The following is a 17,416-nucleotide window of genomic DNA, read 5'->3' on the forward strand; positions in this document are numbered from 1 at the left end:
GTAACATAACTATTTAAATTACATTAAAACAATATATCTATCAAATATTAAACAAATTATCCTATAAACCTGAACAATAATGTTGTAATAACTTATAATATTTTCGTTATGTAATTAATTAAATTATAATTAGTATATGTGTCAAAATCAGTCATAAGGATAGATTAAAAAAAAACGTGAAAATCACCTTTAAAGTTGTCTGAATGAAGAAGCAGTGCATATTGCTAATTATTATTATTTTTTAAATACAAAATATCGACATGGAACATGGTCTTTTTGTTATAAATAAATTTTATTTTGACCCATACACTGTATTGTTGGCTGTTGCTACAAATATGCCTGTGCAAATTTTTGTCTGGATTTGTGCTCCAGAGTCACATATTTACATTTACATTTACATTTAGTCATTTAGCAGATGATTTTATCTAAAGTGACTTACAAATGAGGACAGTGGAAGCAATCAAATCAGCAAAGGAGCAATGATATTTAAGAATTCTTTTTTTTAAAGAATATAATTTATTAATTTAAGATTATAATTATATTTAACTTATATTTATTTGTCGGTTGGATGATTATATTAATAATAATAATAATAATAATAATAATAATATAATAACGTTGTTGTCAAATCCTAGGCTTAATGAAGTAAACAAAGAATTGGTCTAGCCGTGTTTTTGGTTTTGTGTTGTGTTTTTTTCTAATGGTCTTGAGTCTGGAAATAATGTTAAACAAAATTTCCCCCATTGTATTATTAAACAGTACATGGAAATTAAACATAGCGGCACTGGAGAATATTAATATCACACCCTACTCAAAGCTCATACATTTTGAAAGGCTACTTTATGCTATTTTAAAATACATCACATACATTTTTGGGTACATTCATCACTGGGCCAAAATGAAATGTCTGAAATGTTGCCTACATAGATTTATTAAATATAGCCTATGTAACATCTGTGTACAAATTGTTAAGTAATATTTAAAAAATAACAAATAAATAAATGGAATTCAATTAAAAAACATTAAAGATAAACAGTGTGAACTGTGGTACACTTAAAGCTCACAATACTACTAATACTAATCAAAATGGTCTAATATTTGAGCAACAGAAAATTATACAGTTTTTATATAAAATATTAAGTTATATTATAATTCAGATTTAATTAGATACATTTTTATTCAAATTAAATATGATGGACTTTTGGATATATCCTGTTTCATCACTGGCCTGAAATGTTTGAAATATACCTGGTTTATGAGCATTGAAGTAAAACAGTACAAATATTGTGCTTGATTAATAATAATATATGTATATATATATATATATATATATATATATATATATATATATATATATATATATATATATATATATAAACAATCATATTAAACATTGTGGATTTTGGATACAAGTCATGGAACATCCCACTTAAAAAAATATTAATAAATTAAATAATTTATGATAATAATAATATTAATAATAAAATATTTTCCCCAAAATATGAACAACAAACAATGATACTACTTTAGTTAGAGATTACTGTCTTTTTACATACTATGGTCTGAATTAATAAAATAAAATAATACGGATGTGCGTATTTGCCACTATATTATATATTTTAAAGCACATTAAAATTAACCCTGCTTTACCATTGGACTTGAATATAAAATGTCTAAAGCTAAACTGTAATTGATTAAAAATAAAATGAACATGTCTGTGTTCAGTTTGTGTTCAGTTGTACTGTTCAAACTGTGCTATATTAGACTGAACTGTTTTCAAATGTGGCCTGATACTAAACTACATCATTAATGATGACCTGGACAGACTTAGTGAAGTAGTCAGCGCTAAACTCGGTCATGTCAAACGTTTCTTCTCTACACAACCAATCGATGACACAGCGTGAGAGAAACCCCCAGTGCTGCTTGACCCCAGAGGTCACGGCTTTGTCTGAACACCCCCCCACAACAAAAACATTCCTCCCCCAGGCCCCAGATACTCAGCTGTCATGAAGAAACCCAGGATATTCTCCTCAAACAGGCTTTCCAACAAAAACGACTCGCACTTTTGTCCAGGCAATGTGCTTGTGTTACATTGAGCTTAAACGAGCTGCTCAGAGAAGAAAAATCAAACATGCATCTGATCCCAATACCTACCAAAAGTTCACAACAAGTGTCAAATCTGTTTTAAAGGAATAGTTTAAAATAATACTAATAATAAAGTAATACAAATAAAACAAAAAAATATACTCATACTCAGGTCATCCAAGAGTTTGTTTCTTCATCAGAACAGATTTGGAGAAATGTAGCATTCCATCAATTGCTCATCAACAGATGCTTTGCAGTGAATGGGTGCCGTCAGAATGAGAGTCCAAACAGCTGATAAAAACATCACAATAATCCACACCACTCCAGCTCATCAGTTTACATCTTGAGAAGTGAAAAGCTGCATGTTTGTAAGAAATAGATCCATCACTGAGATGTTTTACCTTCAAACCCTTGCTTCGGGCTAAAATATGCATTTGCTATCCATAATATTGCTTTCTCCAGTGAAAAAGTTTTCTTCAGGAGAGAAATAGGCAAGTTCAATTTACAAGTGAATGGCATGTTTTCCGTAAAATGTTTGTTTTGGGTGAACTATTAAGCAGTCAAGTGTTACTTTTGTATATTTGCATACTTAATTTTTGTATATTTTTATTTTTATATATATAATTATATATACATTGTGTCTGTGTGTGTGTCACATTACCTTGTGAATATATAATTATAAAGTGATGCAGGACTGGGGCAATGTGGGCGGTGTTTTATTGTGTTGCTATGAAGTTGTTAGGGAGGTTTCGGGGTGGTCTTTTTTATGTCTTCTGCCCCCTGGTGGATAACTCATATTCTGAAGTAAAATGCTTAACATTTCCTGTGTTGGAATGCATATGATTTTTTTGCTGTGAAATGTGTGTATCCAAAATATTGGTTATATATTTTCAGAGGTAACTGGGAATGTTTTCGTTTTTAAAGAACATTAATAATATGGAGAGAGAGAGAGAGAGAGAGAGAGAGAGAGAGAGAGAGTCATGATCCACTTGAGTTCCTAAATTTCTATCTCTAGAGTCAAACAGGCCTAAACTAAAGAAAAAAGTGAGGAATATTAAAGTGACCGTGATATCTGAGAATTTCTTTGCTTCTTCTACAACAAGGCAACTAAAGAGCACTGAAATGGAGCAATCAGGAGGAAAACTGTATAAAGCAGAAGACACTGGTATCAGTTCACATCCAAATAACAGGCAGGACTGAATCTCCATCTGTACTGCATTTTAAAATACTATTACAAATTAGTGAGACAGAATTAGAAATATTTTTTTTAAGTTGAAATATTGTAAAGTATAGAAAACTAGCCGCAGTCTGAGAGTGACAGTAAAAAGTGACGAAAAACAACAACAAGAATGGAAGGCATTGCAGGAGAGCCCCTCACCCACTCCATCACACCCACATAATATCAGGAGCGCAAAAGACAAGAAAGACTATAAATACAGTCTGCTGAAGAACAACCCAGAGACGTTTCACACAAAGGGGACAGAGCCATCATCACTGATCTGCTCCTCTACACAACAGACTGCAATCTTTGTGTAAAAACTGTACTAGAAACATTATAGAAAAATAGGAATCTGCAGTGGCAGACAAATCCAAATGTATGGAGAAAATGACACTAACAAGGCATTTCTAACTGAGAATATCTACCATAATGGAACCATAATGTTCTAGGGAAACTTCACCAGCCTGAAAGCTCTGGCAGAGGCTAAGAAACAAACACCAGGAGCCCACAGCTCCAGGGAGATGGAGCTTAACCAAACTGGCCATCCAAAAGTATCTTTCAAGACAGAATTTATCCTCTCAATCGAGATGGTGTCAATCTATCTGTAGAGAACATCAATAAAATATTTGAATATTTGGCCAATTCATCACATCTTCTAAGAAAATCCTTAAAAGCACACATGAAAATGAAACAATGATTTGATGTAGACTGTAAAACCATGTGTAAACACACACACACACACACACACACACACACACACACCACCACCACACTGAATTTTAAATTGTTCATAGAATTGATTTATTCTATTTTATTTAATTATATAAATGCATGTATTTATTTATTTATTATTCTTATTTTAAATACATATCTGTTATAGATTCAGTGTAAACACTTTGCTTTGGCAATACATTGTAAAAATTGTCATGCCAATAAAGCACATATTGAATTCAATTGAATCGAGAGAGAGAGAGAGAGAACAGCAACTTTTTCACAATTCACTTTTATTTCAGCTCACTGCCTCAGCACAAATACAAAATAAAACAAACAAGAATATGTCTGTGCTAATTGCATTTCCTTTTCAAATAACTGATTCATCAATGAAATTCCATGAAGATAAAAAGCACATAGCTGTGTGATTCAGTAATGTACATCAAAGTTTAAGTTCATTTGATTTATTATTTGGGGTAAGTATACTTTTTTAAAACATAGATTTTCCTTTGTAAGTGAGGCTGTTTTGGGACGTAACGGTTTAGAAATAGTTAACCACCCTGCGGATAGACTGGATGTTGGGATTCTCAGCTTGCCAATCCATAAATGAGCAGTAGTTTCCTCTTTCTACAATGTACATGCGGCCACGATAGTCCGGCTCCTCGTACATCACCCAACTAAAATTGAAGAGGGGAAAAAAAGAGAGAAATTATTTTATGTTTTTCAATTTATTCTTCTATATGAATGACATTCAAAATTTATGACCATTGTTACATTTGTACATCATTTCAATTGTATTATTTTAAGTTTGCATGCAAACATGCAAAAATGAGTTTTCTCAAATGCATCATGTTGCATATATTTAATATACAAAACTTGATGCAAATAATTTAGCATTGAAAGATTCTGAGCTTCCGCTCTATGTACTTTTTATAAAATAGCTTTAAACAGCTTACAGTTTTGCTTCAGTAGAGATTAAACAGCTTTATCATATTCTGAAAATTAGACTTTGGAGAAATACTTGATAACTAATAAAGCAGCGCTTGAGGTTTGGCCCTGAAGAACTTACGCTCCGTCTCCGTAGACTTTAATGGAGTTGAGGCAGTTCTTGCTGAATCCGGTGCTCTGGAGGAAGGCACAGTCGTCACACAGTTCAACACACTGACCGGTGAAGTTCTGACCCTCATAAAGCTCCATCCGGTAGTGCTCCCCGTGCTGACAGACACAGTCAAGCACATTATAAAAGAGGTGAGTATCACATTTAAAAAAAATCATACAGTCAAATTTCAGAGGTCAGAAGAGTGACCCTTGACGGCATGCAATGTCCAAAAATTTTACATTTTTAAGCATTTTGTAATTCTATACTTTTACATTTTTATTTAAATTTCAGCTCAAGTTGTAATTTGAGTTATTTTATACATAAAGTTAAACTACAGTAAATGAAAATGAGAAATGTTGGCAAAAGAGTCGTAAATAAATCAATATTGCATAAAATACAGTTGCGATCTTTGTGCTTCTGTCTAATTCAACTTTCTTTTCTGGGTTTAGATGTAGTATTGGTTTACTCTAATAACCTTGACACTTTGTCCCACATTGCACAATGCAATTAACTGATAAATGATCCCAAATGGACTATCAAAGGTTAATAAAAATGTATATGAAAAACTTGATTTAAACAATTTAATGATGTCATGCAACAGTGCAGCATGCTACTGTTGTTTAAAAATCTTCTTAATAAAGTTTATTGGAGTATGTTCTACATGAAAATATCATTCCAGTTTTTCTACTTCAACGTCACACTCAATTCAGTGTGTCACGCTGTCGTTTCTCTGTAATTGTTTATGAAATTAACTAGCAATGGGTGAAAATGGTTTGTCTTAGCAGTACTCTTCATCTTTTCATGAAGTGTTTTGATCCTCACCATTTTGATTGGCTTGCAGGAGCCCATGTGATCATTGTGGGCGTTCCAGCGTTGGAAGTCGGGATACTCTCCTTTTTCCAGGATGTACTGCTGTCCCTTGAAATCAGGATGATCGAAACACACCCAGGCCCCGCTCTCCACGCGGATGGAGTTCACCCTGTTCATGAAACCACGGTCCTGGAAGTTTTCACAGTCTCCAAACACCTCCAGCCTCTGGCCTGTGAAGCACTTCCCCTCGTAGAACACTATCTGGGAGAAGAGGAACATCTCTTGGTTTATTGAGTTTTTTGATTCAGCTACAGTCACCGGTGGTGAACAGACTCTGTGAAACTGAAACTACATGAGATCACAGCGTGAGATTCATTAATCAACATCACACTTTCCATCTTGTGAAGTTTCTTACTCCATCCTGGCATCTACCCAGCAGAGCATATGGAGCAAATGTAAGTTAGAATAGCTTGTTTGGGCAACTGCATTAATCAATTTATGGTTTTACTTCTGAAATTTTTTTTAATGAAATGACAATCTTAAAAAAATGTATGTTTCAAATTGATTAGAGAAAAATAAGGCAGTTTGTCGCAGTGAAATGTCAAATGCTGGAGACATTATCTATATTTCATTATATCTGAAAAGATAAAGTGTCTTGATCTTAATCAAGATCACAGTTTGATCTCTAAGAGGAAATTTGGTCACAACAGTGAAAACCTCAAACACAGACTGCAGAAATATACAGTTGCATTTTGACATCACCAGGCTCTACAATAATTTTTGTTCCATATAATGTAAAATCTTTCATTTCTTAGTTATGCACATGCATTTGCATTTCGCCTAAACATGAAGTTTACTTTTCGGTTGTCAAATTCAGCTTTTTTATATCTTTCACCATAGTTAACAAAGTTGAGGTCGAAATTGCAAAAAATAGTTTGTGATAATCAGGGAAGCATCAGTATGAATGGGCTGAAAAACATTCAAATGTCATAATGTATAATTACATATTCATTATAATTCCCAGCTATTAGAGCAAATTAAAAACCTAATAAATTATTTGTTGTAATATATTTATTTATTTATTGTTCGAATAGTTATTCAACTTTTTTCATTTTATTTTATTTCAGGTTTTCTTTTTTCTTTTTTGAGGCCACAGGTAAAAATATGTACATAATGTTATTGTTGAGTTATGCAGCATGGAATGTGCGCACTTGGATATGTAATGTAAATGTATGCATTCATTTAAGAGTGCATTAATTTGGGTGCATGAGATGCATATACTGGTACTGTAGATATGCAAGTGTACATTATGCAAAAAAAAAAAAAAAGAAAACAAGAAAAATATATATATTTTTTTTTTTGCCAAAATCTATTGCAAAATGTACAGTATATATATGAAACTTTATCTTTATCTTTAGCTGGTCAGCAAATGACAATATACCCTGAAATGTACTACTCACCTTCCCTGAATACTGTGACATCGTTCTCTGCCCGGATCCTGAGCAACTATCCAGTGGAGTGACAGAGAAGAGAAAGACAGAGAGAGCAACCGGAGGGAAACATCCGGACTGTCTGATATATGTGGCCTATACGCTCTGAAGAGTTATCGCGAGGTTTTACCCACAAAAGCGGCACAATGAAGAGCTTAGCGATTTCTGCATCATGGACAGTTTCTCTTGCACTGCTCTGCTGATATCGGAGTTCAGGAGGGCGAGAGGCACAATGGCACAATCGACTGTTAAAGCTCTGATTTACTGTCAGTGTTTGGGTGCGAGAACGACTGCTGCTGCTGCTGGAACACAGTCAAAACACAACACAGCTGAGGAACATAAACATGTCCATCCATCCATCCATCCATCCATCTATCTATCGTTCAGTCTATGGTTCTGCATGACCCCAGCTGCATGGAAAGCTGGAGGAAGGAAGTTGCATACATCTACATCTCTACATGCGATTACACCACAGAACAACACCCTGTAAACAGAAGAGCTGGGAACACACAAAGTCACACACATAAAGTTGAGAAATGTTGTCTCATTTTTCTGTGTAATGACCATATATTTATCTGTGCTGCATATGACCAGGGCTTGGTCTGTTTGCAGAAAGACAGAGAGAGAGAGGAGGGAGCTGATAAGAAACTGTAGGATAAAACTGAGGTTTCATATAGTCATACAGACAGAGAGAAGAACAGTTTTACTCAGTCCAACGCCATACAAAGGTGAGTTACACTTTACACACAGTTTTATTTATGGAAATTATTTTTTACGGTACATTAAAACATATAAATAAGCAACGCACGCATCATAAATCACAAGATCTGGGAAATATGACTTTTGAGTATATAGCTGCTTCAGACTAATTAGAGTAATGGTCTGTTTTTAGTACGTTTATGATCCTTTGCTTTGGCCTTGGTTGGTTGTTGTCTAGTATTTTAATACTCTTGTCTTTTTACTTTTTCTTTAAATGTAATAAGTGTAGACATTCAACAGTCGCTTCTCTTCTGCGGTTTGTTTTCCAGAATGATGAAGTTCCTCTTATTGGCTGTTGTTCTCGTGCTGGTCGTGACTGGCGGTGAGTGAGATTATGGATCTATGACAGACTTGGGATCTATGACGCATTGTAACTATGCAATGTGTGCTGAAATATACATGATAATAAACATACAGGAAAGGAATATAAGAAAAAATATATTCAGAAGTATAGTATTGAAGTACTGCATAGCATGTGAGCAGGTTTGCATTTCTGGTGGAGATGAAATGTCTGAAATGTCTGAAGGAGAAGTACAAAAAATGTCCAAACCACAAACACAAAAGGAAAAGATGGTTATGTTCATGTGCATTGAAATGTAAATGATTTTAAAAATGTGTACAGTAAATATGTGCAATATTAACATAAAATGTAAGAAAATGTTACTGCAGGTAACCTTTACATGTAGAAACATTAAGATGAGTGACTCACAGACTGAAATGTATTGCAGTTATTAATGCTTATCATCTGCAGGATAATAGAACAATCAATCACAGTATGAAAGCTTTCACTGGGGTGGTACCTTTTCTAAAGGTACACTTTTGTACTTTATAGGTAATATGTACACTTTAGGTACCAATATGGACTCTTTAGGTACTAAGGTGTGACCTTTGAAAAGGTACCGCCCCAGTGACAACTTTTGTACTTTTTATTTTATGAGACTGTATAATAATAACAAGTGGGGTCCAAAAGTCTGGAAATACACAAAGGTTTAGGATTTTGAAAATGCATAAAAAAAAAAATAATAATGCAAGATTAAGAACAGTGTACTGTATATTTTTTTATCAAATAAATACTAAATCAAACAAATATATAAAAAATATGTAGCCTACATATCCAAATCATTTCCAAATTGGTGAGTATTAAGATAATCTATGATGCACTGACTGAATATGATGCATACACTTTGTGTGATGAAATTTTGCATGAATTGATTTTGTTGTCATAGAACAGATCATCAGATCAAAAACACAAAGGAAAATAACCTGTGTGGACAGGTTTTGCATTTCTAGTAGAGATGAAATGTCTGAAATGTCACATGTGAGCAGCAACAACTTGCCAAACCACAGTGTTAAAGGTTTTAAAATACTTTACGTTTATGTAAATGTGTTGTAAGCTCTGTGTTCATGCACAAACGTGAAGTGTGAAATCAAATATTGTCCCGTGTGTTTAAGGCTCGGCTCTGGAATGCCTGCACTGTGTCCCAGAGAAAGCAGGAGGGGCTTGCGAGACCACCTTCGTAACCTGTCCACCGGACAAAGACGCGTGTGCCGCTGCCAAGTTCCGCAGAAGCCCATGTGAGTGATGAAGCCCACCAGATGAAGCCATCTGTTGATTTCAATGGGATGACAATTAGAGTTTGGAAAACATTTGATTAAATGTCTTGTGGTTTTGTTTGAAACAGATGGACATTACCAGAAGTGCATGTCCATGTCAGGCTGTGAGATGGTGAAACAGAACGCTTTCATCAACATCAAGTGCTGTCAGAAGGACTTCTGCAACACCTTTGACTGATCGGTCGCTGCTATATATCTGCATGCTCTTAAAACAGCTTTCAATGTAATATAGTATGAATCTAGTTACATGTGTTTATGCATGTTTTTTGTTGTTGTTGAATTTATGAATAAAAAGTTGGTATGTATCAAGTTGGTCATTAATATTCAAATAAAGCATGCTAGAATTTGTGTTGATTATCTGATTTACTTGCTTTGTAATACAGATTTCAAACAAATACATTCTCACTTCACAGAAAATTGTTTGTATTTGTAAATTATTAAAAAAAAACATTTATTTATATTTATATCACAAGCTATATTATATAGCAGTTTTATTAGTGCATATACACTCACCTAAAGGATTACTAGGAACACCTGTTCAATTTCTCATTAATGCAATTATCCAATCAACCAATCACATGCAGTTGCTTCAATGCATTTAAGCCGAGTTCAGACTGCACGATTTTCAAAGTAGTCGGGTCACTGTTCTTTTCACACTGCATGACTATCTTGGCCAGCATTCAGTCACTGCTGTGTTCACACTGCACGATGGATCGGCGACAGAAGGTTTCACACTGCATGACTTTAAAATAGGAAGAATAGCCGACAGCTCTGTCTGGCATGCAAACTGTGTTTCACAACCAAACACCCATGAGATGTGACAAGGAAACAACGCGATATCACACGTGCAAGACCGGAGTTTTCATGTGAGACTGGGATAGCTCAGATGAAACGTCAAACAGACACGGGTGCTCCTGCTAAATTTATACTAATTTATTTTCCATTTCATGGGTCCAAATAGACCGAGAAGAAAGCCTTTTTCTGAAATGAAGCCATACTTGCTGATATTGTGGTCTATAACTCCTCCCCGAACTCCCCACTGCTCTGTATCTTGCGCTCTCATTGGCTGTCGGTCTTTGCGATGTAGTTTTCAGTCAGAACACTTTTCAGACAGCATGATTTTGAATCGCCGACAAGTCCAGATATTTAGCATGCCTTGTTGATGCTAGAGGTCAGAGGAGAATGGGCCGACTGATTCAAGCTGATAGAAGAGCAACTTTGACTGAAATAACCACTCGTTACAACCAAGGTATGCAGCAAAGCATTTGTGAAGCCACAACACACACAACCTTGAGGTGGATGGGCTACAACAGCAGAAGACCCCACCGGGTACCACGCATCTCCACTACAAATAGGAAAAAGAGGCTACTATTTGCACGAGCTCACCAAAATTGGACAGTTGAAGACTGGAAAATGTTGCCTGGTCTAATGGGTCTCGGTTTCTGTTGAGACATTCAGATGGGAGAATCAGAATTTGGCGTAAACCGAACGAGAACATGGATCCATCATGCCTTGTTACCACTGGGCTGGCTGCTGGTGGTGGTGTGGGGGATGTTTTCTTGGTACACTTTAAGTGCCACGGCCTACCTGAGCATTGTTTCTGACCATGTCCATCCCTTTATGACCACCATGTACCCATCCTCCGATGGCTACTTCCTGCAGGATAATACACCATGTCACAAAGCTCGAATCATTTCAGATTGGTTTCTTGAACATGACAATGAGTTCACTGTACTAAAATGGCCCCCACAGTCACCAGATCTCAACCCAATAGAGCATCTTTGGGATGTGGTGGAATGGGAGCTTCATGCCCTGGATGTGCATCCCACAAATCTCCATCAACTGCAAGATGCTATCCTATCAATATGGACCAACGTTTCTAAAGAATGCTTTCAGCACCTTGTTGAATCAATGCCACGTAAAATTAAGGTAGTTCTGAAGGTGAAAGGGGATCAAGCACAGTATTAGTATGGTGTTCCTAATAATCCTGCAAGTGAGTGTAATTTGCATACTAATAGAGTCATAATGAGAAAATACAAAGGGGTTAAGTTTCAGAACTGAAAAAAATGTAAAACAACAACCAGAACATAACTGTGCAATTTATCTCAAATAAATCAATTAACAATATAAACATAATAATATGGTATGAAATGATATAAATATTTGTGAAATATTACATAAAATATGAAATTATAAATAATATGTGAAATTTTCAAATGTAAATATTTTTGAAACCGAGATTTCAATGGTGAGGTATTGTAAAAGTCATAATTTTCCATGATGTCAAAATCAGATGTTTGTTACGGTTCTGATGCATTCATCATGCATTTGATATGTGATCATACTGCAAAAAAAACGTCTTTCCCATCTAAACATTCTTAAATCAATACACATTTCTTTGAGAAGTAATACATAAAAACACTAAAAGTCATAAAATATTTTTACTTATTAATATTAATATTAATACTTAATATTTTTTTATTTTGCTTTTCTAGTAAAGGTATGGATTTCTAGATGTTTGAAATGTAAAACAAGACAAGAATACTAAGAAAATAAAATATGGTAAACCACAACTGCTGTTTGACTGCCATATAGATCTGATGAGCTTTACATCACATGTTTTTACATTACATAATTAATCACTGCTTGATCAAAAGACGGTCATCTTTCATTCCATCTTATCTGCAGTTAAATAAACCATGAGCCGAGCTAAATTCAACAGACATTAAAGCCGTGTGCACACATGAACCTTGGACTTGAAATGAACTTACACTCATTGAAACATTTCAAACGCAGTAAACACTTGTTGAACAGATTCAGACTCCAAACAACAAGCAAAAGTGGTTCATATCCAGTAAACTACGTCACTAAAAGACATGTAATAATTGATCTCTTGATCACCTGTCCCCCTCGGGATCTTGTGTTCCTCAGTTTTGTTATACACAATATTGAACTTTCCTGCCAATCCTCATACCAAAGAAAACATTTGTCATCTGTCAGTGCCTGTAAACCATCCATCATCTTCTCAGACCTTTCATTCTTGAGAAAGAGGAAAACACAACCACAATAGATTAGTTAGATATCCAAACACAGTTGATATTTAAGAAAACTTCCTTAATGGACTTAAAATAAGTGGTTTATTGTAGTAGAACAGGATCTTGCACAAGCACATGATTATTGAGTGTCTGTGAACTCATTTTAACACAATAATCTAGTTTAAAACACTTTGGGAATTCCAGAATTACTGGAAATGATTCATTCCTGAGTACATGACAGGTATATAAGAGACACACACGGGTGCTTATTATAAACTTACAATACACCCAATACTACATCACTTGGGAGGTAAGTTAATAAAACAACACACACAGATATTGATAGATTAGTTTGTTTCTGAATTGCATTCATTTGTTGGTTCTTTCCCACTCTTATTGGTGACTTTTAATTATAAGTAATATTTTCAGCTCTGATCGACAGAATAATGAAGACTTTGCTGGGGGCCCTTGTTCTTGTTCTGGTGTTGAACTACGGTGAGTTAAAAGTTTCTAATTTAAAGGTTAAACATTAACATTTTTCAACTGAGAGACTATTGACTAATTATATATTTTACCTATTTTACATTTACATTTTATTTAAAGTTTAAGTAAACTTATGTTTTTTTTTTTTATTAGTTTGTATTTTATTTATATATGTCTTTTTAGTTTTTATACATTTTTGTTTTAGTTTAGTAAATGAAAAAAAGAGAAATGTTTCCTTGGCTAAATTTTTTCTTTTCTTTTCTTTAATATGACTCTGATTGTGCAAACTGTTAAAGAACTCATGCTCAAGACTCTAATAAAGGTTAAGGGCTGATTTGGTGATAACGCAAGCACTTTGTGTTGCAGGATCTGCCCTGAAATGCAACAACTGTGTCCCTTTGAGTGGGACGCGCTGCACACAAACTCAAGAGACCTGTGGCTTTGGAAAAGACGCCTGTATCGCGGCCAGATTCAACTTCTCTCCCTGTGAGTTTAACCTTCCTGTCAGCTTCACACTGTAGACAGATATAAATGCATTATATTATTGAAGAATGTTCTAAAATACGGTCAACTTCAAAATCTCACATTTAATTCCGAATGTACCACAAAAAAAATGAAAATATACAAATAAAAACTAATTCAAACTATTAATGAAAACTATAATAGTATCTCAGTGATACATAAATAACACTGACGGATGCTACCAAACTGAACCTGTAATGTGATTCTTTGCATTTTAGGAAAACCATGTTTGATTTTGATGTCTCTGTTTCTTCTAGTCATGAGCTTTCGGAGATGCAGCAGTACGACGGAGTGTCTCATTCTCTCGAGTAACACTGCCATGAAAGTGAAATGCTGCCATTCTGATCTCTGCAATAACATGATCATCATTTAGACGGACTTCTGTCAACTCAGAACATGAACCTGCCATGTTTACAGTAATACAGATTTAGTTTATGATATGAATTACTCATGTTGGGGATTTATTTCAGCATTTGCCACGGATAAATAATTTTGGAATATGTGAACAATTTACAATTTAACTGAAAAGACTAACTCAAATTTAAGAGTTTGAATAGATGCATGTTTCTGAAATTCAAAAGTGAAATAAAGTTATTGCACCAGCTAAATGGCCATTTCTTTGTTAATGACACAAGCATGCAAAGTGATATTTTTTCGACCAATGAAAATGAACTCAACTATTTACATTGAAATCTGCATTTAGGTTTGAATCATATATGGCCTTAAAAAGTTTCTCAAGAACCAGAATCTTTAATACTACTTGAGTTACAAAGCTCACAGGAAAACTAACAAACTCAGACAGAAAAGTTAGATGCAGTTGTTTTTATAGAGGGAAACAAGATACATTTCAAGTTTCAAAGTTTTTTGTTCTCCAGACATTCCTCTTTTAAATAAAAAGTATCATGAATGCAAAGTGACCAACATTTGGATTTTGACCACTAAAAATGTGAACAGTTTAACCATTTACTCTTAAAGCCACATTGATATCCCAATATCTCTGAAAATGAACCCTGGGGTTGTAAAATAAGAATAGCAAAAGGAAAGATGGTCAAGAACCAGAATAACAAAAGACAAGCAAACTGAGTGGGAACTGAGTTGACACGGGATGACCCTTCATTTATAACTATATACATATAGCAATGTAAAATGATCCACAGCTTAACCCACATACAGACTGCTGTTAGGATAACTGTGTGAAGAGTTTTAAAAACGTTTCCTAGACATTGCAAAACCTGTGCAGTACTGAGTGCAGCTCCCAGTCCAAACCACCTGGTGTCGCTCTCAGCTCTAATCTGTCATTACTGTGTACTGAAAACTAGTGGTAAAAATTAGATGAATCATGACAAGTAGAGTTGGTAAAACCGTAGACATTTTACAATATAAACAAACATTTCTAACAGTAGTGTAGCATGCTATACAAGTATTGTGTAAAGTCATTATGTTGCGTTTAAACAACTAGCCAAACAATTTTGTGTATTTCTGCTGTATGCATGTGCAATGTGCAAATTTCTGAGACTGAGTGCTTTAGACCGTGTATGAATTAACATCTGCTCTTGCACAACACATCATCCTACAAAACATTAACATTTTATCAATTGTCCCCAAGGGCATGCAGTAGGTTTGATTTTAACATTGGTGCAGAAATGCAAGAGACAGACACAGGTTCATATGAACCAACTTCTTCTCAGCTCTGGCTCTGCTCCAAGTCAAGGTACGTTAACATTACGTTAACTTCGGTTTTAGATTAAGCTTTAATGGAATTATTGAAAAAATGTGGTAATATTTTCAGATATTGAAGTAATAGTATTTTCTCTCTGAAATCATAAAACACTATTGGATCTAAACTACTATTGTTCTCTGGTTTGTCCAGAAGAGTAAGGCATTGGAAGATAATTTAACAATAACTCTGAGAAAATAACTCTGTTAAGGTGCAGGTCATTTCTCACCTCAAAATCAAAATAATTGTGCAATTTGAATTATGATATACTATCATGAAAACTGAACCATATTTCTTCTAACATTGTCAGTATTATGATGAAAAATAAAAACAAACAAAATGCAATTTTGGGAATCATCCTTTCAAATCAGCAAAATTAATTAAACAAAATATTTAATAATAATTTTTTTTTTAATAAAATCTACAACTGTTCTAATATGCTTAAAATGTTCTAAATATTTTATTTTATTTTCTTAAACAATGTATTTTCATTTTAATTGAACAGTTAATAAATATGAAAGCTCATGTGACCTCTGGGACTTACATATATGATACAAACTTTTTATTTTTTAGGTAAACTTTAAACCATACCTGCCAGTATTAACAATACATATTGTTGTAATTTTTAAGTATATTGTGCCATGATATATTGTAGTCAGATTATTCAACTGATTATTTTTCTATTTCATTCAGCAGAATGATGAAGGTTCTGCTGCTGACTCTTGTTCTCGTCCTGATCTTGACGAATGGTGGGTTTTGTTTAAAACCAAACTGTTTTAGATCACAATCCTTATCTAAAGAGTTTGATCACTTGAAGTGTCACAAGATTAATTGTTCATAATCAGATGTTGTTTAATCAGCCTAATAACTGTTGTAGGATCTGCCCTGAAATGTTATAACTGTGTCCCCGGCTCCCCTGGAGGAAGTTGTGCGACCACTCAGGAGACGTGTGGCTATAAAAAAGACACCTGTGTGTCTGCCAGATTCACTATCGCTCCCTGTGAGTTTCCATCATGTGTGCAATAGATGCACAAAAATACAGGAGCTTTAGAAGGACTTTCACACAAACACATGAACAATGACACTCATGCACTTTCCCATTCCTCTAGATTCTTCCTTCCGGAGGTGCATTAGCATGGCAGACTGCATGATTCTTCAGTCCAGTCCCACTATTAAAGTCAAGTGCTGTCAGACGGATCTGTGCAACACCCCGGTTTAGGAAGACCACCCTGTTATTGTTCTGTTTCAGGTCAGCAGACATGATTTTGTGGGAGCGATCACTTTTAGACTACACAAAATTGACTTGTTTTAGACGGAAAGCATATTTGTTTTATTTTAAAATGCTAAGCCTTATCCACCTTATTTCACAATGCCAAGTAAACTAACAAAAGTAACATCATTTCCATGGTACATTGGGCAATGTGATATTTTTAAATGTTTCAAAACCAAGGTTGAAAACAGTGTGACGTATCAAACTTGTATTCAGCAGAGCAACAGTCGTGTTTGTCAATTCAGAACATAACACTGCTAATATTAAATGATTAAAGAGGCGTCACTATCTTATTTACAGATTTTGTAATAGCAATAAATATCAAAATGAGTTGCTGTTGGTGATCCATTTACATTTTTTGATTTCATTTTTTTGTTGCTGTTGACTTTATAAAAAATAAAAATTTCTAAACTGTCTGTTATCACAAACATTTAATTAACAGTAGATAAACGTAAGCCTACAGATTCCCTCTAACCTCAGATCTACTCAAATGCTTCAACCGTTCACTGTACAAACTGTACACTTCCTGTACACTGACAACTATTTTTAAAAAGGAGATGAAAGTACAACAGGTGAAGCTGTATATATTATGCAAAAACAGA

The 17,416-nt window shown here is 34.4% G+C and overlaps 4 protein-coding genes across 5 annotated transcripts; 3 read left to right on the top strand and 1 right to left on the bottom strand.

The window, feature by feature from the left end:
- Window positions 1-4,322: 4,322 nt before the first annotated feature.
- Window positions 4,323-7,492, bottom strand: LOC113079303 (gamma-crystallin N-A-like). Its single transcript, XM_026251550.1, has 4 exons — window positions 7,385-7,492; window positions 5,937-6,185; window positions 5,085-5,230; window positions 4,323-4,692 (listed from the first exon to the last, which is right to left on the bottom strand). Exons 1-4 carry the CDS (start codon window positions 7,403-7,405, stop codon window positions 4,557-4,559), a joined length of 552 nt encoding a protein of 183 aa, XP_026107335.1. The 5' UTR covers window positions 7,406-7,492; the 3' UTR covers window positions 4,323-4,556.
- A 502-nt stretch (window positions 7,493-7,994) lies between these two features.
- Window positions 7,995-10,008, top strand: LOC113079325 (CD59 glycoprotein-like). The gene is made up of 4 exons (XM_026251579.1): window positions 7,995-8,142; window positions 8,443-8,495; window positions 9,626-9,748; window positions 9,856-10,008. Exons 2-4 carry the CDS (start codon window positions 8,444-8,446, stop codon window positions 9,963-9,965), a joined length of 285 nt encoding a protein of 94 aa, XP_026107364.1. The 5' UTR covers window positions 7,995-8,142; window position 8,443; the 3' UTR covers window positions 9,966-10,008.
- A 3,083-nt stretch (window positions 10,009-13,091) lies between these two features.
- Window positions 13,092-14,350, top strand: LOC113079309 (CD59 glycoprotein-like). The gene is made up of 4 exons (XM_026251556.1): window positions 13,092-13,132; window positions 13,240-13,317; window positions 13,672-13,791; window positions 14,085-14,350. The coding sequence occupies exons 2-4, from the start codon at window positions 13,269-13,271 to the stop codon at window positions 14,198-14,200; spliced, it is 285 nt and encodes a 94-aa protein (XP_026107341.1). The 5' UTR covers window positions 13,092-13,132; window positions 13,240-13,268; the 3' UTR covers window positions 14,201-14,350.
- A 1,102-nt stretch (window positions 14,351-15,452) lies between these two features.
- On the top strand, window positions 15,453-17,147 carry LOC113079299 (three finger toxin MALT0052C-like). 2 transcript variants are annotated; one of them, XM_026251545.1, is made up of 4 exons: window positions 15,453-15,538; window positions 16,238-16,293; window positions 16,422-16,544; window positions 16,654-17,147. In XM_026251545.1, exons 1-4 carry the CDS (start codon window positions 15,471-15,473, stop codon window positions 16,761-16,763), a joined length of 357 nt encoding a protein of 118 aa, XP_026107330.1. In that variant the 5' UTR covers window positions 15,453-15,470; the 3' UTR covers window positions 16,764-17,147. The 2 variants fall into 2 exon arrangements, with proteins under 2 accessions (XP_026107330.1, XP_026107331.1); XM_026251546.1 differs by having other exon boundaries at window positions 16,241-16,293.
- Window positions 17,148-17,416: the final 269 nt, after the last annotated feature.

Source organism: Carassius auratus, unplaced genomic scaffold, assembly GCF_003368295.1.
Source record: "Carassius auratus strain Wakin unplaced genomic scaffold, ASM336829v1 scaf_tig00027603, whole genome shotgun sequence".
In the NCBI taxonomy this organism is placed as follows: Eukaryota; Metazoa; Chordata; class Actinopteri; order Cypriniformes; family Cyprinidae; genus Carassius; species Carassius auratus.

Bases quoted from the DNA above. Each gene is read 5' to 3' on its own strand.
- LOC113079303 (XM_026251550.1), bottom strand. From the start codon at position 7,405: ATGTCACAGTATTCAGGGAAG. The intron at 6,186-7,384 runs GTGAGTAGTACA...CTCTTCTCCCAG, and splicing joins TGTCACAGTATTCAGGGAAG to ATAGTGTTCTACGAGGGGAA. The intron at 4,693-5,084 runs GTAAGTTCTTCA...CTTCAATTTTAG, and splicing joins AAAGTCTACGGAGACGGAGC to TTGGGTGATGTACGAGGAGC.
- LOC113079325 (XM_026251579.1), top strand. From the start codon at position 8,444: ATGATGAAGTTCCTCTTATTGGCTGTTGTTCTCGTGCTGGTCGTGACT. The intron at 8,496-9,625 runs GTGAGTGAGATT...CGTGTGTTTAAG, and splicing joins CGTGCTGGTCGTGACTGGCG to GCTCGGCTCTGGAATGCCTG. The intron at 9,749-9,855 runs GTGAGTGATGAA...TGTTTGAAACAG, and splicing joins CAAGTTCCGCAGAAGCCCAT to ATGGACATTACCAGAAGTGC.
- LOC113079309 (XM_026251556.1), top strand. From the start codon at position 13,269: ATGAAGACTTTGCTGGGGGCCCTTGTTCTTGTTCTGGTGTTGAACTAC. The intron at 13,318-13,671 runs GTGAGTTAAAAG...TTTGTGTTGCAG, and splicing joins TGTTCTGGTGTTGAACTACG to GATCTGCCCTGAAATGCAAC. The intron at 13,792-14,084 runs GTGAGTTTAACC...TGTTTCTTCTAG, and splicing joins CAGATTCAACTTCTCTCCCT to TCATGAGCTTTCGGAGATGC.
- LOC113079299 (XM_026251545.1), top strand. From the start codon at position 15,471: ATGCAAGAGACAGACACAGGTTCATATGAACCAACTTCTTCTCAGCTC. The intron at 16,294-16,421 runs GTGGGTTTTGTT...TAACTGTTGTAG, and splicing joins CGTCCTGATCTTGACGAATG to GATCTGCCCTGAAATGTTAT. The intron at 16,545-16,653 runs GTGAGTTTCCAT...CCATTCCTCTAG, and splicing joins CAGATTCACTATCGCTCCCT to ATTCTTCCTTCCGGAGGTGC.